Source organism: Lepidothrix coronata, unplaced genomic scaffold (genome assembly GCF_001604755.1).
Source record: "Lepidothrix coronata isolate B3197 unplaced genomic scaffold, Lepidothrix_coronata-1.0 Scaffold77, whole genome shotgun sequence".
In the NCBI taxonomy this organism is placed as follows: Eukaryota; Metazoa; Chordata; class Aves; order Passeriformes; family Pipridae; genus Lepidothrix; species Lepidothrix coronata.
Genome location: NW_016690257.1, coordinates 3,441,346 through 3,463,120, shown reverse-complemented (window position 1 = coordinate 3,463,120; position 21,775 = coordinate 3,441,346). Strand labels below are relative to the sequence as shown.

At 37.3% G+C, this 21,775-nt stretch overlaps 1 protein-coding gene across 1 annotated transcript in view; it reads right to left on the bottom strand.

Moving 5' to 3' along the window:
* The window catches only part of RIT2 (Ras like without CAAX 2), a 174,130-nt gene that overhangs the window by 74,739 nt on the left and 77,616 nt on the right, over window positions 1-21,775 (bottom strand). Inside the window, exon 4 of the mRNA XM_017819738.1 lies at window positions 14,644-14,835. Coding sequence (XP_017675227.1) covers window positions 14,644-14,835 — 192 coding nt within the window. The remainder of the gene's footprint in view (window positions 1-14,643; window positions 14,836-21,775) is intronic.

Genomic DNA, 21,775 nt, shown 5'->3' with positions numbered 1-21,775 from the left:
ATGTTTATATTTTGCAGAAGCGCTCATTGGATAAAACTTCCAAACTTCCAGGGTCACCACCCCCTGGGGTTTTAACATTTTATAACTGCAGGGGGAAAACTGTTTTCCCACCACCACAGACATGTTATAACAAACAGCAGTGACACTGGATAAATCAGCCCACAGTTCTGTATCGTCCCCCCATGGTATCAGCAGCAGCAGCAACTTGATTAGGGACAGGACATGAAAGTACTTGAAACAAAATGCTTCTGCTGTAACCTCACAGCCTTGGGGTATCTAAGGCTCCTTTCTTTCAAACTCTGTACATACCTGGTTGAATTACTGTTTTAATCAAAAAAATAACAAACCCTTTACATTTGTAATTCCTACAGTAATTAGTCCCATAGTTTATTTATGCAATGTGTAGGAGAGCATTTTCACTTTTTACCATATAATCTGATCAGTTAATTCTCCCCCGTTCCTGTATTTTTAGAAACAATGGATAATCTTTATTTATTCATGTTTTCCATTACTTTTTCTCACCATAAAAAAATTCTCCCAGTTCTCTAACTAAAACTTCAACATCTGGAAGCTGTTTAGTACCCTTGATTATCTTTGTCTGCCTACTTTTACATTTTGAAATTCTTCTCTATCACATTTGAGAAGAATGGAGGATACTACCACTTGTCATGGGATTTAGGGAATGCTTAATGACATGCATCATTTGTCTTTTTCTGCTCTGTCTTTATTTCTCTCCTAGCATTCCAGTTTGCCGCCTTTGGCTCCTACAGAGCATTGAGCTGACAGAAATCAGCCAACAGTAATTCTCATGTGACTTTTTTTCAGTGGTGATAGCTTGTTTACAGAACTTTGCCATGTATTTATTGTCATGTCTGTCCCTTTGATACTTTTCAATTTTCAGCATTGAATTTCATCTTAATATATTTAAAGCCTGTATGGCAACATCCAGGCTTGAAATATATTAAGAATTAATCTTAAACCTCATCAAGGTCAACTGTCATTTTTACTACCCAAAATAGTTGAATACCATTGAAAGTTTCTCACTTTATTGTCCAGTTACTGATGGATCTATTTCAAAGAGGAATTTCTATATCTACCTGGAGTTACAAGGATAATTTCTCTTCATTTTTGATGATTTGCCTTTGTTTCTTCTCTCTTTTGATACTTATTAACATGTGATGCATCTTCCTTCAATTTTATTTTTGTTATTCACATAAAACTCTTTGTAAATTTAAGAAGATTGTAATTAGAATGCTGTTCCTTATATGTCTGTTGACTTAATCAAAGAAACTAAAAGATTTGCTAGGCATCAGTAATGTCTTTGGAAACCTTGATGACTTTTTCCTGTAGAAACATCTTTATTTGTATTCTAGTTATTTTTGTTCTTATACTAGCTACGAATTTGCTCAGCAAAACTCAGATTTACTGGTCTGCAGCTCCCTGAACTGCTCTGAACTTGCCATCTTCCGTTTCCCCAGTGCTGATTCCATTTTAAGCGTAGTTAATAGTTCAGCAGTTTTATACTCGAACTCTTTTAGAACTCTTGGGTGAATACCATCTGTTCCTGGTGATTTGATACCACACATATTATAAGTTAGTTCTAAAACCTCTTATTTCTAGCATTTTTATAAGCTGCCCAATTATTGAATTTAGACAGCCTACTAAAGAAGCTCTCAAACCTTAGGTCCTAATTCTAAATTTTGGGAAGCTTATGTTCTACTGCAGATCTTTTGTACCAATCACTCCTATCCTGATGTAAATAATAACTAAACTTAATGTCATAACCCCATTTTTCAGCTTTAGGTACCCACATGTCTATCATTCAAAATCACCTCAGCATTCTCCGCCTTTACAATGATTGTTCAGAATACAAATACCCCAAAATTCTATAATTTAGGTACATTAATCATCAAGATAAAGCCACAGATATGGAGGCAGGTAAAGGCAGAACATTACTGATTTTTCTCAGACCTTAGAATTTCAATGGAAAACACAAACAGGAGGAAAAATTATTCAATATAAGCACTGTTGATACTTCCATCAATAGAGAAAAATTGAGATATTCTAAATTACCTGTCTGTTTTCAATCACTATCTAGACAAATAAACCAATACATTGAAGAAGCAGAAGGCTTAATACATTTTAATGGATAACAGCATTAAGAGGTTTCTAAGTAACAGCTCATTACTTAATTTCATGTAACATGAGAGGTCTTTTTCTTTACTGCAGTGTGTTAATTTTCTGTCTTAATATCACCTTTCTTTTTCACAGAATTATTTTCTGCCAGAGATTTCAATACTATGAAACTTTTCTGCTGCTTTCTGTTTTCACTTTCTGAGGAGAAACAGACTATCCAATTCTATCTTGCTTTATTGACACACACTTCCAAAGAACAGCAGGTTTTTTAATCACACGGTTAAGGAATTTGCTGGTTATAAAAATGAAGAAGATTTCTCCACTACTGTGTAATTTTGGCATAACAATAAGCCTTTAAATTTAGTTCCCAGGGAGAATGAAAAAAAATTCCCACTGGAACTATTCCATTGTTTTTTATGATTTTTTTCATTAATTATCTCCTGTTTCCCTTATGGCCTTTTTACCTGTGCTCCATAAAAAGTAATTTCTCTTTTACGGACATTCCATATTGAAAATGTCAGGCAATTGGGACAAATATGAAACTATTTTTATGTGCTATGGTTCCAAAATTAGCAAAATCAGTAATTTGCATGTGTGTGTGTGTTAAATTTAAATGAAATAAAAGGGGCTAGGTTGACAGCAGTAGAAAATGTAGCACTCTTCATGTTAACAGAACAATGATACAAACAGCAGGAGGTCTATTGAAAAATTAGTTCTGAAAATCTAATTGCATCTCAGATAGGCATATTTTGGCACAGAGAAAAATTCTTATTAACTCCTTATTAATAAGAATGCCAAGAAATATTTTCAGAAGAGCATACAGGGGCACTTTTACCATTGTCCCATCCAGCCATGGCTTCATGGTCCAGGTTCCATGAAGATGGAAGAACAAAACAGCATCGAATACAACGAAATGCTTCCCCAGAAATTTACTGATTTTGATGGATAATTTTCATCTAGGAATTATACTTACATACAATTGTCTGGGACTAGTTCCTTCTCAATAAAACACAAAGGACTGAGGCATATGCTTTAATCACGGAAAAACAGTAATTAATGAACTGTGACCTATAAGTCCTCCCTATGTGTCACTTCTTTCTCCTCATAGATATTTATCAAATGAGTTACAAAACCCTAGCAGGAGCAAAGACATCAGATGTAGCAGTGAAGTACTGTTTGTTTCAAAACACGGAAGTATATTAATATTAAATTCTTTAAAATTCTTATATAACAATTAGTCGGGGATTCAAGAATGAAGTCTTTACAAACACCATCATGACTGAAGAGCTGTCTGATGTTTCCCAAAGGAGTTTCAGGCTTTGGTCTCACTGCTCGCAAAGTGTTGCTGACCCACCTATGATCTCTTTAATTCTACCACTCTATAATTCCTCTTTTTTTTTTTTTTTTCCCCTAAAAGATGTCAGGGATTCTCCACATTTCAGATCCTCACAATCAAATCAAGCTATTCTTAAGTGCAACACTCCCATTTGGTTTTGAGAGCATTATAATCTTGAAAAGGTTAACTGGAAGCACCAGTTATCTTGTAGTTACTGGCAATCATCAGTAAAATCACCTCATTCTCTTCAGATAGGAAAGAAAATGGGATTAAAAGGGGATACAACTTCTCCATAAGGAACACTTCATCGGTGAGTCGCACTGGGAAGTGAGCTACACAGGTTCATACTCCAAATCAAGTCAGAGGCCACCAGGTCTCATGAGTGTTCAAGGCATATGTCACTCCAAGAACAGCATAGATCATCTCTACTCTTTCTTCCAACCTTCTCCTCTGAGTACACCAAACAAACATGCAACCACCTGCAATCCCTTCCCAACCTACAACAAAGAACATATTAATAAAAACTATTAAAAAAAAAAAACTCTTTATATTTAAATAGAGAAAATCCCCACAATTTTCTTCATACAATATCTTAGAAAAGAAAGCAAAAGAAATCAGGGGAATGACACACAAAGCCCACATTCCTGCATTTTTTCAGAATTAAGTGAAAACACCCAGATAATTCTGAGAATCTGAACATACTTCTCATCCTGATCACCTGCACCCAGCATAATCCTTGTGTTTGACTTCAGCGGGAAACAGACTAGGACTTGGTGGCAGTAGCTGGTGTGTGGTTTCAATCAGTCATTAGGAAGGTTTGACACGATGATAGGAAGGTCACTAGGCTCGTTCTGCAGTTTAAGTGGGCTCAGACTAACCACATCTGGGGTAATATCTCTCAGATTTCAGAGCAGGGAAAAAACCCCAAACAAAACATATCTATATCATGCTTCCTCAGATCTAAAAATCCAAAAAATTATGAGCTGCAGAAATGAATGGAGCCTAGGAAACAAGGGCAAGTTTCACTTTTTTAAAAATAAAAAGAGAAGATACAGAATTATCCCGTGGTTTGGCTAATGAAAACCATCATTAGATGTAAAGACTCTGCCTTCACCACCACCTCAGAGAAGATGTAAAGCAAATTCAAAATTTCGATGACTAATCATATATGCAGGAATACCCAAAGGGTGGCCTGTGGTGCTGATAAATATCCTACACTGAGCACAATGTTGGTGTTAGATTACGGTGTTAAGACATGGAGACAGACACAAGTACACACAAAACCCTGCATATTTGTGTCAGTCCTTCTACCGTGTGACTGAAAAAATTTGACAAGACATATTATTTTTCTCCTTAATAACCTTTTTGAATTGCAGTAGGTGGTAAAAATGACATAGAGAGGAAGAACATTTCCTGAGTAACAGAGGAAATAAATGCAGCAATGGCAGAAGGGAAGACCATCCTTTTACTCTTTTAGAAATAACACCCATCAGGAGAAGGTGGATGAAGATACTAAACTGTATCAACTAAAATAAATATTAATTTCAAATGAACAACACACCATACCCTAACTCCCAGACTGCTTGGGGGTTGATGAGTACAACTATTTGCTTAATAATGCAAATGACTAACACTGAAACTCTAATTTCGATATTTTGTAGACATTTAACATCTTGAATTTCAAGTGTCATAATGTGTTTTAATGTCATTTTATAACAGGTAATTTCCTGGATCTTCTTGAATTAACTATGCTATATCAAACAATTTACTCAGAGATTTAGAAGCTGCCATTTTACACAGATTTTATACCATAAAATTTGGACACTGTGGATGAGATATTGGAAGTTCCAGAATGGATATTATTAAATTACAGATATATTTTCCCATTCATTTACTTTTTTAGACTGTTTTTTGGGGTGTAAGTGCTTTCGGACCTCTTTTTCTTTTTCTTCTTTGATTGTCATGACTGTGCAGCTTAAACAACACCACAGTGTGTGAAGATAACCTGCTGCTATTCTTAGGCAAATTGTTAGATCTGGTTAAAAACAAAACTCTCTAATTTCCTAATTCATTTGAAAAAAAAAAAAGTAAGTCATTAAGACAAGAATATAAGCAAATCCTCAAAAAGCAAAGATGATTAAACTGATTAATCTTCTTTTCTTTAAATGCTAGTTCACACTCTTATTATGAGTGACACCATAATGAGCTGTAATTAAATTCTGGCAAAATTTCTACTTTCAAGTAATTTGAACCAGTACTGCAAAAACCCATAGGAAACTATCCTTGATATCAGGAATTCACATTTTTGTAAATGTATTCACATTTGCACTCAGTAAATGTGGCTGCCTATATTAATCTGCTACTTTGCTATAGTACTTTTATTTTTACAGAGTTGCTCATTACTGTCTCACTTTCAGGACAGAATCTTCACTCAAGTGCAGATTAACATGAAGAGCATGCATTAGTTCCACTCTAATTAACCGTGTGCTTAAATAGTTTCCTGAACTGGAACTGTAGTAAATAATATATAAGAGTTAGGCTGAAATCTTGATCTTGCTGATGTAAAAATAGCAACATGTATATAAAAAGATACCTTCTCATTGCATGCCATCCTCTTTCACATGTATTTGCACCTGTGAAGAAAATGACAGAATAAATCTGGAGAGATGGAAGGTCATATTACTTCGGGCATGGATGGTGGAGAGGCAGGACTGTGCCCCAGTTAGCACTGCCTGATGTGGTATGTTCATGACTCTTCCCTCTCTGCATTACGAGCAGGTTGATGTCTGGCTTGTACACAGTGTGCAAGAACAAGATTCACAGACAAGGCAAAGAGGATTTCAGCAAATAAACTCAAAATTAATAAAACGGAAGTTGCAATCAGTCTCTTGAAACTGGATCAGGGCAGCAACTGGAATAAGTCACACACAACTCCTTCTTTACACCTTTCCATGCCGGCGAAAAATGAGCTATGAAAATAATCCCCTTCAGGGATAATTAGCTACCTCCAAGTTTTGCTTTTGTCCTGGTTTAAGGTAGGATAGTTTTCTTTTTAATAGCTGTTACAGTGCTGTGGTTTGGATCTAGTACGAAAAAGAATGTTGATAACACAGTAAAGTTTTGGCTGTCACTGAGCAGTGCGCACTCTAATCAAGGACTTTTCAGTGTACCATGCTCTGCCAGCGACCAGGTGCACAAGAAGACAGGGGAAAGCATGGCCAGGAGAGCTGACTGGAACTGGTCAAAATGATACTCCACACCATAGAGTGGCATGCCCAGTATATAAACTGGGGGGAAGTTTCCTCGAACTGATTTCTGTTTGGGGACGTGCTGGACATCTGTCGATTGCTGTTGAAAATCACTTGCTTCTCTTAGACTTTCTTCCTCCCTCTCTTCTATTTGTTTTTCAGCTTTCCTCTCCATTGTGGAGCAGAGGAGAGTGAGTGAGTGGCTGCATGGTGCTTAGTTGTTGTCTGGGTTTAAACCACAACAAATATCCGCCTGTAGAAGCTACTAACGAAGCACTAGTCACCCAAAAAATTATACCACTGTGTTTTTCCTTGCAAGCTGTACCCCTTCGTGTGGTTATTGTGTAACCAAGGAGTTTCCCTATGAGCTACTCTAAGGAAAGCAGCAGCATCCTGAACTTGCTTGCAAACAAGCCCAGCACAAGGCTGTTCTGCAGCAGTTTTGTCTGGAAGTTTTACAACATTTCTCGCTTGCTTTAATTAAGAAGAAAGATCCTGCTGGCATGACTGTCAAATGAAAAGTCCTGGCCAGAGTTAATCTCTCAGTTTACAGACCAAACAGAGAAATCTCAGTCCAAGTTCACCTTGAGGAGCAATCTAGATCAAGAAGACAAGAGACAAGAGCACATCTCTGTCCCTTCACTCCTCTCCCTGGATGTGTTCTCCCACTGAAGTCACACATGGTCACACCAAGCCAGGATTCAGTTCACAAGGAGGACAAAAATCTCTGAGGTCGATGGTGAAGATAAAGCAGGTAGAGATAAGAGCCTTTTAAAACAATACAAAGTATGCTGCTGTTTAATACCCCTAGTGCTGAAGTGACCTTGCAATACCATCCCCAGTGTATACCCCTGGCTACATGTCCTGTATTGTCTTCCTTTGGCTACAAGAAATTAGTTGTCTTTGGTTTTATCTCTGAATATACAGGTTTTGTGCTATAAAGATTTTATTATCTGCAGTTCAGCTATTGTTTTGCTGTTGTTTCTTCTCTTTCAGAGCAGCCTGTTATCTGCATCTTAGTCCCCTTCAAATGTCTTCTGCTCCAAACTGAAGGGATTACAGGATTTACTGAATGTTCACTGGAGGTTAACACAATTATAAATGAAATGAGCCAACAGTTTTCCTACAATTGTCTGTGTGTCTGATTCCATTTATTGCAGCTGTGGTTTGGGGGAGATTGTGGAAATACAAAAGCATTGTAATGACAAGGTGGTAAACTGCGTATAAATGAACATTTGCTAGAGAAGTTAAGTTGATAATAATGGAATTTCCTTCTGAAAGACAGCAACTCCCAAATTTGCTTCTACAATTGCATTGTCATAGGAAAACACACTTTTTTTTTTGGTGGGGGGCAAACAATAAAAAGATTTTGTTTAAAACTATATGAGGAAGACTTCATAGGATAGTGAACTTTGTGAAATAAATGTTGAAAAATCAAAGCCAATTAAAATAAATAGAAAATAAAGGTGCGGAGGAACATGACATAATCCAGATATGCATTTTGATAATGTAAGAAAGTGATTATTGAAGAGTCTGATAGATTTCTAAGATAATAAAACATAATGACAACTTCAGTAGTTTTAGTTCCAAATATGCAGACAACTGTCATAGCTCCATCAAAACAGCAAAAGTGGCTTATATTGTTCAGAATTTGAAGAGTAAAGACAGACTACGATGTGATATCATGTGGGAAGACAATATGTAGGCAAGCCGATATAAATGATGGCAACTCCTTACAAATGTAATTTATTTTCATCAGATATTGATGCCAGCAAAATGGAACTGTCCATGGGAAATGAACAGCCAAGATGATATCAAAATGGTTGAATTAATTAATCTAAGAATTCATTAAAAATTGCAAATAAACAGAACCTTAGAATCGTTAAGGTTGGAAAAAATCCTCTAAGATCATCAAGTCCAACTGTTAAAGCAGCACTTCCAAGGCCACCACTAGCCTGTGTCCCCAAGTGTCCCATCTACAAGGCTTTAAAATCCCTGGAGGGATAATGATTCCACCACTGCCCTGAGCAGCCCGTGACAGGGCTGGATAACCCTTTCCATGAAGGAATTTTTCCCTAATGTCCAACCCAAACCTCTCCTGGCACAGCCTGAGGCCATTTCCTCTCATCCTGTCCCTTGTTCCCTGGGAGAAAAGCCCAAGCCCCTGCTGGCTCCATCCTCCCATCAGGGAGTTGTAAAAAGTGAGAAGGTCCCCACTGACCCTCCTTTTCTCCAGGATGATTCCCCCTAGCTCACTAAACTGTTCCTCATCAGACCTGTGATTCAGACCTTTCCCCAGCTCTCCTTCTCTGGATATGAAATAGTTTTGAAGAATTTGCTCTTCTGTGCCATATTCTCCTCTGGATTTTTTTCAATAAATTTCCATTCCCACTGTGCTTTTTGTAGCCGTTATCCAGGGAAAGTTGACCTGAATACATCTGAAATATTTTAAGGTCACAGCTCATACTATTTTTAGAAGCGAGCACTACTTAAGAATGAAAATTTATTGGATTTTATTAATTCAAAAACCGAAGACGAGTGCACAGTTCAGAACTCTAGTCTGTAGTTAGCTGCAGCAATAACAGAATGAATCAGTAAGTTCAGATTCTAAGCTGAAAAGATGTCAGAAACAATTTTGTTAGTTTTCAGTTCACCCAAGCACCACTGTAAAAAGGCCAGAAAAGTAGTTGTCTGGGCTTCCCTCTGTTGTCAGCAGCAAGACAGACATCTTCACAGGCAGATATATCTCATTTTATGATATGTTTCTATCATATGTGATAAATCCTGGTTTTCTGCATGGATTTTGTAGGCAATCAGGCCAAGCCATTTAATTTAATCACTTTCCAATGTGTATAATTAACACAAATGTATACTGTTCTTTGTCAATAAACAGCAGACAATGCAGTAAAAAAGTTCAGAAGAAAAAATGAAACCTTTCATTCCTTGTGTAGGCCACTGGCCTGAATAGTGGAAAACAAGTACAGACTCTTCCACCTAAGTGAAACTGCTGGTGTTACAGTACAGTTACAAATTTCAAAGCAGTTTTAATCCCAAAAGCAAAGAAATTCAGCCTGATGGCAAGGTAAGAAATTCAGAATACTGCAATTCCATGATTCATAATATGAGTAAGAGAGCATCTAGTAAACAGTGCTTCATAGTCATGCACTGAAAAATACAAAAATAAAATATAGTATCACATTCAAGTATTTTCAGTGTCTCAACCAGTTACCAGAAGGTACAGACTGACAATGTTTGATATATACTGAGCAGTTATTCACACAAAAGAAACCAAACTAAACCAAGTTAAAAAAAACCCTAAACAAAAACAAAATAACAAACATTAGCTGTCTCAGACTCAACAGATACTTCAAGGTTTGAGAAGCATGAAAATAGAGCAACTGTCAAAATGAGAAATCTAAAAGCTGATGCTCACAGTGTCTGATAACCAGTCAGCTCATCTTGAGCAAATTCCAGAGTAAAACCTCATTGAAGGGAGAATATTCTGTGGCCAACTGGCTCTGATAATGAAAATTTACTGAACCACTCTAATCCTGGTTTGAAAATTATCTTATGGTATAATAAAACTTTAGGAAAAAATCTAATGAAGCCTCTGTAATATATTTGTACTTAAACTAATGCATTTTCCATGTCAAATCATAGAATCATAGAATTACAGAACAATTTGGGTTGGAAGGGACCTTAAAGATTGCCTGGTTCCACCCCCTTGCCATGGGCAGGGACACCTTCCACTATCTCAGTTGCTTCAAGCTCCATCCAGCCTGGCCTTGGACACTTCCAGGGATTGGGCAATCACAGCTTCTCTGAGCAACCTGTGCCAGGGCTTCTCCACCTTCATAGTAAAGATTTTCTTCCTAATATTTGATCTAAACCTACCCTCTTGCAGTTTGAAGACATTCCCTTTGTCCTGTCACTACATCTCTGGATGGAAAAGACAGATTTCATGTTGATTTTGTATTTCCTACTGAAGGAGAAGGCTGTAAAGGGAAATGCTTTCAAAAGAGTTTCTGCAGCTCCTCTCAGATTTTTGCTTGAAGTGAATAATACAACTCCAGTGTGGAAGGGTAAACAACTACATAATTCTTTTCAGGACCAAAACTGTACTGGAAAAACTAACAACTTCGATGACAGGCTTCCCAGAGAGGCCAGTCAGTAAGAAGCATGAGCTGCCCTCCTAACCCCGGACTGAATGGACATCAGCAGGTTATCCATGGACATGGACATCAATTGAGCCCACAGCTTATTCCTCTGAGGTCAAACAAAACCGTAGAGGAAAAACTGTTCCACGAAGGCTATGAGGTTTTCTACACAGGTAGAATTTCCCAAAGGGGTTCTAACATTCACATTAAAATTTTGAAAAAAGCTGCCAGGAAGTATGTTTTACAGCTTAGACCCACAGTCCGTTATTCAAAGGAGCTTGTGTAGTTAGTTCCCCTCTGAACTGCTCAATGTAATAAATATATCGAAATGATCCTTAGGAAAAGTCTTATGGATATTTTTTTAAATAACACTTCAATGATGCCACAGGTCCTACTTACAAAATATTTTAATATAAAGCTGTAATTTTAGAATTAGTATGAAATGAGGTCAAATAGGATCAGGTTTTTAAAGTATTTTTTAAAGATGAATGAGTCCTAATTAGATATTTATCTATCATACATGTTTTAAATTTCATTAAGAACCCAGTGTCCATCCAGAGTAAAGTGACAAGGCTTACCTGAAATGAAAGTATCAGTGGTACTTTCAAACATGCCCTACATGCTTCTGAAAAACTGATGGTATTAAAAGACATACAAGCATTATTAATGTAACGATTTGTTTTAAGAAGGACTACAGACAAACCCATTTCTTAAGATGTTAAAAATCACAGGCATATGTAAAGACTATCACTTCACTGAAGCCATCATAAAATAAGAATATTATCTAAAACTAATAAGCTAGTTGGTTTTGTTTTTCAGCAGTGTTTCTCCAAAGACATAATTTTAATTGTAGATTAGTTTTGTTCTTGTGGTCCTGTTGATGGATTTTAGGCAAGCAACATACATCATTAACTGTACTGTGTAGGGGATCACATTTCAAACAGAGCTTTGTCTGGCCAAGCTACTACAGCCTGTCTGATTGTTGCAGAATTGTCATTAAATGAAAATGATGCCTGGGAATATTGAACTTAATGTTATGTTTTGAAATAACATGAATAACATTACAGTTGTTTTAATGAAATCCATAGGAGAAAAATGTCATTAAACAAAGCCACAATATTGGCCCTGGTGCCCTGGTCAAATTCCAATCTGGCTGATTGTATTCTGACATCTACTATTTTTCAGTTTGAATTTGGTATGTTTGTGAACAATCCTCACTGTTTGTTCATTGATATGTTAATGCCTTACATCATCAGCTTTCTGCTGTTTGTCACCCCAGAGTTAGTTAGTTGTCACTCTTGTCCATCCAAATGCCTTTAATGAAGCCATAACTACAGCGCATGACCTTGAAAAGATCCCTTTAAATCTACCTTCCCACAGTTCATTGAGTTACTTAGATATTTCTTCACCTAAAAAGTGAGCATGCATATAACTTATTTCAGTGTTTGTCAAAGACACAGCACAGCCTCATGTCCCACTTCTGACAAAATGAGATGACACAGTCCTTTAATATGCGCTTAAAGCTGGGCACAGAGGTGTCCTGCCACACACTGGTGCTTTAGTTAGGGTCAGGAAGGTACTCTGAGCAGTACCTCCTCATCACCTCCACTTAACCACAGTTTGCTTTCAATTGTAATCTCTGAGAACATGACCTAGAACAGATGAACTTTAAGTCCAGGAGAACAACTTATTCACCTCAGCACCAGCTAATTATTGACACAACAGACCTCGAGTAGAGAAAGTCCAAAGTTAAAAATAAATTTCCAAGGTGTGAACTTCAGAATAAACTGTTTTTTTCTACAGCTCTGCTCTCATTGGTTCATACCACTAGCTTATGGACACATAGTCATATTCAAGTGCTTTATTCAAATGAGCAGATCTGCTTTGCATTATCTTACTGGTCTTTGATTTAAGGGTCAAAGTCTGAATTGAAGTATATTTGAGAAAGCCCTTCTAACATTGCTGAACTCTGTCAGTTTTAGAGGGCTTATGGGGGAAAACATTTCGAAGACTTAATTCCTGGCTCATTGAAAGATTTAAAAAATGTAGGACAACAATTTTGAATTTCCTTGTTTAAACATTCAGTCAGGAACTTCAGTGGTGATCTCATAAAGCAGCTTTTATTGTGCCTGTCACATCTCACAGTCATAATTTCTAATATCATTCCCAACTTCCCCCCTCCATGCTCTTTAATCTTGGATGGTCAAATCCAATCCAGACATTCATGCACACAAATTTTCTTGTTCATGAGATCAGACATGATCATCAAGGAGCATGTAAAAGCATTTAAATCAGGCATATATACTTTTATATGCACTGACAATGATTAAATATAAAAGTTCAACAAAAAGTAAGGTCAGAAAGAAGTGCTGCCAAATATCAATGAAAGAGTATCTTTATATCACTCAGTGAATAAAGTATTCCAGAAAATCTCATCTATGAGTAACTGTAGATAACCAGTCGTATCCTATTCCTGGTGGGGTCAGGTGCAGTGTCCTGTTCTCTCAACAGAACAACTGAATCTACATCCCTCCCAGTCTAGTGCATAAGCACAAGGCACTGCTGTTTGAAGCCTCAAGCTGTGCATTAAGATGCAGCTGGATTGTCACCATTAGGGTTTTGTCATAGCCTAATTTAGGGAGGAAGTCAATGATCTGGAAAACAGATGTGAAGTTTTAAATGTACATAATCAGATCTTTAGGACTAATTTCAGGTTTGACGCTGCCTTGGATTTTCTGCCTTCAGGTAGAAGAAAGAAGACAAAGAAGTGGGGAGAAGAGTGACAGGATAAGCGGAAAAAAGTAGACAGAATTGTGTGAACACAGACAGATATTAATGAACCTAAACCCACCATTTTATTTAACTGTTACTTATGTCTGCATAGGAGTCAGGCATTTGAAAACAATCACAGTGTACATTAAGAGTGTCTTAAGATTTCCACATAGTGAAATATCTTTTTTTTTTTTCTTCCTTTTCAAAGCTTCTGCTTAGGATTAAGGATATTTTCCTTTCAATACCAGGTCACAACCAAGCCATTCTAACATGGTCTCTCTCTAACTCACTCCCTTGCACATACACACATCAGTACAAACAGCAAGGCGAGAAGTAGAGAAGGAGAAAAAGGAAAAGGGTGAGCAAAGATTGTTAAAGGCATTGAGAGACCCACAGTCATTGCTTTTGTAGTCAAAAAAATATGGTGCTCTATGGGTATAGTAGCTGAAATCTTGTATACAAACAAAGTGAATTCAAGTCCCCGTCTTACCTGAATATTTTAATAACATGGTCACTGCATCTTCAGGCAAAGATAATCTCATATATATTTCTTTATTTTAACTAATTATGTGGGGTTTTTTTTTCAGTTTGTGGTTGATAAGCCTTTAATTAATCTAGTATGCTTAGGAAAAAAGAAAATCTTTAATGGCTGGTAACTTCCAAAGAAAATAGGGGATTTTTGCCCTAAAGGTCCTGGCTGAAGTTTTTTCTGTGTTCAATACATATATATAACTTCCAACAAAAATTGAAAAACTTTTTCAAGAAAAAAAAAAAGAAGGTTTGCTTGTGATTTACCAAGGCTACTTTAAGTTCCACAACACATGAATGAAAAGCACAACAAACACTTTAATTTATTATGAGTCCTAGTTTGCTGGTCTTTGATTAAACCTCACCTTGTATTAATAATTCTCAGTGATACTGTACAACATATGCTACAGAAACCCCTGGGGCAGGCAAGGAAAACCAAGCCAAACACAGTGGAGAAGTCACTTACCTGTCTGAACTCTTCAAGATCTATTTTGTTTCCCACCAGCACCACAGGGATGTCATAGGTGTGCCGGACACGATAAATGAGCTCCTTAAACTCAGCAGCTTCTTGGAAGGATTGGCGGTCTGTGATGGAGTAGCAGATAATGAAGCCTTCTCCACCTCGCATGTATTGGTCCCTCATGGCTGTGAATTCTGCCTGCAGAATAGGCAGAAAACATATACTAATTTGGCAAACAAAATTATCCATCTGTAAATAACAAACTTGCTGAAAACTTCCAGGATTCCCCATATAATTTCACACTTCTCGTTTTTTACTCTTTTGAATGCTGCTTGCTGAAACTTGTGCATCCTTCTTGGTTCATCCACCCCAATAAAAAGGATTTCTCTGAGGACTTTTTTTTTTTTCCCTTTTCCTATCAAGGGAACTCTATCCTCTAAGAATATGAACTTACTATGCCAGGGCCTGTATACAGAAAATACTACCTCGTGTATTACCAGAACCTTCTGCAGTACTGCCAGTACAAAGAGATGATGTGCATTTGAACGAGTATTAACAGGTATAATAGAAAAGCTGTATTACTATCTAGGGATGAGAGACAGGTACAAATTCCTTATTATGCCCTCAATTCAAAAGCTCAGTAATATCAAAAAATATTCATTGTCTCTCACCGGCTTTGGAATAGTGCCTAGCAAAACAAGGGTACAATCTGCAAAAAGTTCTGCTCTTTTGAAGGCTCTCAGTAAAGCTAGGGGTTTCAGTTCAGTGTAGGATAATGCCATTAAATGAGAATGAACAATTTCAAATAGTGAGAGAATTGGTCCAATTTTCTGCTCCTGCATTTTTCTCTTTTTATGTCTGTATTTATTGTCACAGCAACACTTCTGGTTACTGGTATGCTTTTTTCAGAAGTACTTAACAACTGCCACATTGTACAAAAATTGAGATTTAGTTTTCAAAAACTAGTCTCAGGAACTGTGGCTTGAGAATATGTTTTAAAGCCAGTTTCTTTCTCAAGTTTGTTTGCTTTTCTTCATCACAGCTCAGAATAACCCAATACCATGGCAACAGTCGGTCAGGATCAGAATCCTCCTGACAGAATCAGTTCTCCAGAGATATTAAGATGCAGGGAGGTCTGATAAAAAAAGAGTACACATATCAACATTGAACCATTTCTATCAGAAGCAGGATGCAATATCAAATCCTGTATTTTTTAGTCTATTGAGAATTTATGCTAGGATTTTTTAAACAGTTTAGGTTACATATATATATCCTCAGTCGTTGCTGAAAATTAAAGGGAAATGGATTGCTTATGTTCTTTTAAAAGTCTCAGCCTTAAATCTCTCTCAATAGTCATTCATGTTGATTGACAATGCTTCCTGTGAATAGGCTTTCATGTTGACCATTATCATTTATTTATGATGTGTCTTTTACCCAAAGGCTTTATATATCATTCAAAATATTTCACCTGCTACAGGAAAAAGTTCATCGAACTAAGCTTCAAAATGGCAGACTAATAGGCAATTTAAGGGTAGGATTCTGCTTTGGGACTTACTCAGAATTTCAAAATCTCTACATTATCATCTCTGGCATCCCAGGAGAGTTTATTAACCACCAAGCTACAGCACAGAGTGGATCAAGTCATACTCTAGCCTACCCTTTTGAAATTGGATCTGCAAACAGTAGGGCAGTGGTGGGGAGAAACACTGCAGAGATCAAATAAAAAGTATTCCTACACTCTATGGTTTGGACAAGACACTGAACGGAGATGTGTCTCTGTTCCCAGGTCTTTCCTTGCCACCATCTACATAAGACAGTCACTAGAATAATAGACAATGCAATACCAAAGAGTCTCCAAGTTAAGAGCAGGGAGTGTTAATGACAAAACACAGTCATTGACTCCATTCCTTGCTCTCAGATTCCAGGCTTTTATGCCAGAACAAAGTCTCGCTGCAGCCCCCGTCCCTCGTGCCCCTGTTTTTCTCCTCTTTGCATCAGTCACCCAGAACTGTTCTGCACCAGGAACTGAACTAGACTAGGATCTCTTCAACCTTAGCAGACAATGGCAACCTTCTGTGAAGTTAACCTTGTGGATTAGGCTCCTGAATTTAGTTGTCTGTGTAGCTGCAGTCAGCTACCTGAGCCCTTGTTATAACAAATGGTGAGCTATTCAATGCAATTAGTGGACTACAGATTGCTTCTGCTGATGAAAAAATAGTTATCTCTTTAGTTGCCTAATTAATTATTTTTTTGTATCTATTATTTATTTTTAGAGCATTGGTAAAACAGAACAGAGACTCTAGTTAAAAGTACATGTTTTCATATGGAACATAAAGCCCACATGACCTGCATTCCTGAATAAGAAGTTTCATAAGTCAACCATTGTAGCACTGTATAACTGCTCTGCACAGACTTTTACAGAGAATGAGCTCTGTTTAAGTGAGGTGATCCACCTTTAGGAAGTGCTCAGAACTTTGTACATTCCTTTATAGCCGTTTATGGCAAACTGAGAAGGAATTAGGTCACAGGTCCCTGTTTAAGTTACTCACAGTAAGTGACGTTCTGCAGCGCGAGCAGTCCCAGGATCACTCCCCAGGGATGTTTAATGGCTTTCCTTGACTGACAGGAGACCCTGGGTTCCTAATTTTACACACTGAATCATTCCAAAGGGACAAAGTCCTCAGCTTTTAGAGACTGCCACTCTTGAGTCAGAATAATTTACCTACACGTTCCAGTTCTTGTCGGGCATAGTTAAGGCTTTAAGGATATGAATGAATTTACCTGTGTAATTTTTTATTATAGCATATTATTGCTGTTGATATATTAGACTAAACAGACAAAATGCTTTAGTGCCATGTTTGCAGTGATCTATTTTCAGAGGCATTAAGTATTCTGTGCAAACTGGACTGGGGACATCCACTTGGCTTTCCATTGTTAACTCAGCTAGTCATTTCCATTCCAATTTTTTGATGTTGACTTTTACTTCTCAGCTTTTTCCCCTTGGCATGATTGCTTAGTACAGAGTCAAGGACTCCAAGGTCAAACCTAAATAAGCCTTTTATTTGATTTCAAAAGAAGTGGATTTTTTCTTTGTTCATGAGGAACCTCAACATAATAATACATAGCAAGAGAAAGACTAAATATAATTGTCAATAAACATAATATAACCCTTGCAACACTGTATACATATTATATACAAGACGAAGGACTAACATGCAACTAAATATTTTTTTTCATTTTTTATTTCAAGTCCTACTCTATATTTCACATTTTTTCCTGTTTCTTTACAGCAAGAAAAAACAAAACTTAAGTTCACCTGGATTTTGTGAATGTCCAGGGGTAGATAGAGAGAGATCCAAAGGTTTTGCAGATTTTTCAGTGGTTTTATTTTTATATTTTGCCTGGTTCTTTTATAAAATAAATAACAGTGTATCTGTGCAGCTGACACATTAATATCTTCTTTAATTGTTTCCTGATATACAAGGGACCTTTTAAAAATTATTCAGAAATAGTACTGGATATCAATTTCTACTCAATAAGGGAAAAATATGAAACATTCCCAAGTCAGTAAATGCCAAAGGGAAGAGACAGAAGGAAATCACACCCCCTCAAAAGGAAATCAATTCAGAGAATTAAATTGAAGATTTGTCATGCTTACAGCACTTTGCAGCTTGACATCAGCCTGTAATACTCTCTTGTGTATAATGACTAAGACTTAACTGAAAAGTGTGGTAAAAACTCTTCTGAAACAAAATCATCATTCTTCTTAGGAGATATGATACTTGAGAACAAGTTTCAAGCCTGGATAGAAACAAAATAAAACTTTTCTAAAAGTTGAAAGAAGTCAACATAACTTTTTACTTTCCTTTTTCCATTGCAATTGAATGCAGCAAAAAACTGTTGCTAATCCTCATAGGACTGTATATGTCTACCTGTTGTTGAAGACTGTTGTCAAGTAAATCTCTCAATGGGTAAGGATGCTCCTGAATAGATGTCACATTTGCCTTTCATCAGTTATCAGGCATCTCACATGATTTTTCAAAGGTATCAGAGTAGCCTCAAAAAAACACAGAGCAGCTCCCTCAACATGCTTGGATGCGTCTCATTGTGTTGTGCTGAACTGCACACACACAGCTTGACTCACTTCACCCTTGTTTATCCCCCTCTACTCAGGGTGCTCTATCTCATTTAAACCTTCCTTGGAGGCACAAAGACCTGGGAGGCGTAAGAGCAGAGCTTGTCTCTCTGGTCCAGAGAGAATCTGAAGTGTGTTAGTATTTCTCATGTTCCTCATCACTAGATACTCACTCATTCCAGCAGCAGCCCCACACTTTTCCTGGTCTTCATGGAGTTGCCAGTGTACCTATAAGAAACCTATCTCGTTGCCTTTTAACTTCTCAAAATGTTCAACTCCAGAAACAATTTGGCTTTCATAATCCAATTCATTCACAGCCAAGAAATACTTCCATACCTATCCTTGGGAAACTCCCTGTTTCCACATTTCATTTTTCTGAGTATGCTTTCTTTTTTCTAGTGGCTTTTAATATAATAACTTAGCGAAGAGAAAACATCTAACCTCTCTTTTCTCTTCATCATCTTATCCTCTTTTACCCCACCTTTCATAATGAGCAAGAGAAATCTTTTCTAAAAGAGCAATATTGTTAATAATTTTTTAAATTCATACTGCTGTCATGGAAATATAAATAGAACTTGTATGTTGTTTGTTGTTTTTTTTTTTCATTAGAGACTTCTTTCCAAATAAGATCAGTATCTTAATGCCTCCAGAAGAGGAAACAAAGACATAGAGCAGCAAAGTCAGACTACACTTGGATTCATAGGTCTTTATGAAGACCTAGGTATGGTTTATGGGTTGCTGTCTAACATAACAGCCTGGATCTCGTGTTCACCTCAGGACAATTCCACAATTCCACCTTGCTGACTGAAAGACTCTCTAAAGTGTTTCACAAAGTTCCCCAAAACCAAGCATGTTTCTTTACTGTTTCCTAAATATTTCCTCCTGGGCAGTGCTGCAGAAAGATTGCTGGACTGGAAAAGGTTTTATTCAACTAGGAATACAAGTTGTTTGGAAGTAATGTCATCCACATCACCATTTTACACCAGTAGAACTGTAAAGTGAAGCCAGTTCTCTCAGACCCCATTTTATGCATTGCTAATAGAGAACCTTGTCAGCCCCTAAAGGATAAAAGAGGGAGAAGAGAAGAACCAAAAACAAGAGACAAGACAATGATCAGAGGGTCAGAATATCTATCCCTTCTTTTTCATTGTGTGGGGATGTGTTTGAGGAGTAAACATGATGCAATGCTCAGAAGTGCAGCGCCTCTCCACACTCCTCAGAAGTGTGGTGCCTAGAAATTTAGAGATGAGGCACCTCGGAAACAAAGGTGTCATGTTTTTCAAACTGCACACACATTCCACATATTTTGATGTCTGTTCTTTTTTTATGATCTTGGCTTGTATATCTGGAAGAGGTCAGAGTCTCCCCAGGGAGGCCAGCCTCACAGTTTGAAGAATGTCACTTTCTATATCTTCTTGTCTTATGTTCTGCTTGACTTTAGAACCGGGAATCTGCTAACAGATGTTCTTAATCAAAACTGTCTCCCTGATTACCACAGGGGTCACTCTTATTATGAAGAGTGGGGGTTTTTTTTAACATTTATAGCGAACACTTGAGGGGTGGGATATGTTCCTGCAAACAGGCAAGATATTGTTCATCTGCGACAATGAACAAACAAAGGTAAAATGAGCAGAAAGGACACAGGAAACTCAGTGGAGGGGGAAAAAAAATCTTCAAATACTGATAGAAGCAAAAGTAAAGGCAATAAAAGGAATACGTGAAACTGCTTTGTTCATTTGGAAAAAATCAGAATTTTTTATTTAAATAAGTTGAAAATTTCTTGACTCTCAGGAAGGTTTTTGCCAATATGGTCAATGATTAATTTTTAGCAGCAAATATTTTTTAAAGCAAAAGTGCAGCCCTCCCATATCTATCTCAGTAAATTCTCTTACACAAACAAACATCACAGTTGACTTCACTGGGATTACATATTATCCACCTGGCACTGCTTGTCATAAAGTGTGCTTTTCTTTTACCACTTGAAATAGATTTAGCAAAGAAAAGTACACTGGTGAGAAGTGCTGTGATCATTATATGGTTTTCACAAATTTTTTAGTCTTTTTTTTGGGAGGGGGAGGGATAAAAGCAAGTAGTTTTTAAAAGTTTATTTGCAATATCAAGCAGCAAAAGATCTGCATCAATTATGTTTCAAATAAGAAAACACCCAAAGAGGATGTTAGCTAGATAATATATTTTATAAACACTCTAATACCTGTACTAATCTTGATGCAGAAGATGGGCCTTTTTTCATCTGATTTCTGCCCCTGAAGAGGTAGTCATCTATTCTACACTATGGAATTATGGATTTATTTAGTATTCAAGTCTCTCTCTCCCTCAGTAGAGAGGGATGGTTGGCTCCAGAGAGTAATTAAGATATGAGGAGTGACTTACTTTCATACATCTCCCACCGCCTCAACAGAGACTAAGCACCAATCCCAGCCTCTGAGATCCACAGTATCAGCCACAGCCTCTGCCCAGTCCTATCCTTCATGCATTTGGATGATAACTCTTGTCCTCCTCTTAATTTTAAACATTTCATTTGGCTTCTACAAGGCTGTTTTATTTCCAGTGGAGTTCAAAGGGTCAAGGGAATATAGCACCTAATGCCTACAGTCAATAGAGGATTTTTCCCTTCACAGCACTCAGCAGTGGGAAATGCTGTCCCCCAGCATGGGTTAAGTAACACTAGGAGATAATAAAGATACATTTTTGTCCATCACAGAAGCCAAAGCTCCAAGCCTGCTGCCTTTGCTCTCAGGATTCCAGCCTGCACCAGCTACAGGTACCCAGCAATGACACAACAGAAAACAAGAAAGCATGAAAGAATATCAACATCAATTCACACTCTCTTCTTTTTTCTCTCCTATTTCCAGACTTCCTTTGCAAACAGCCACAACAAAAGGAGTTACCTAGCAAAAGACAGTGAAAAATTTGCAGCAGGTGGTACTTCAGCCACCTGTGCCAGCCTAAACCATCTGCCACATCACTGCGAGGAAGGAAGAG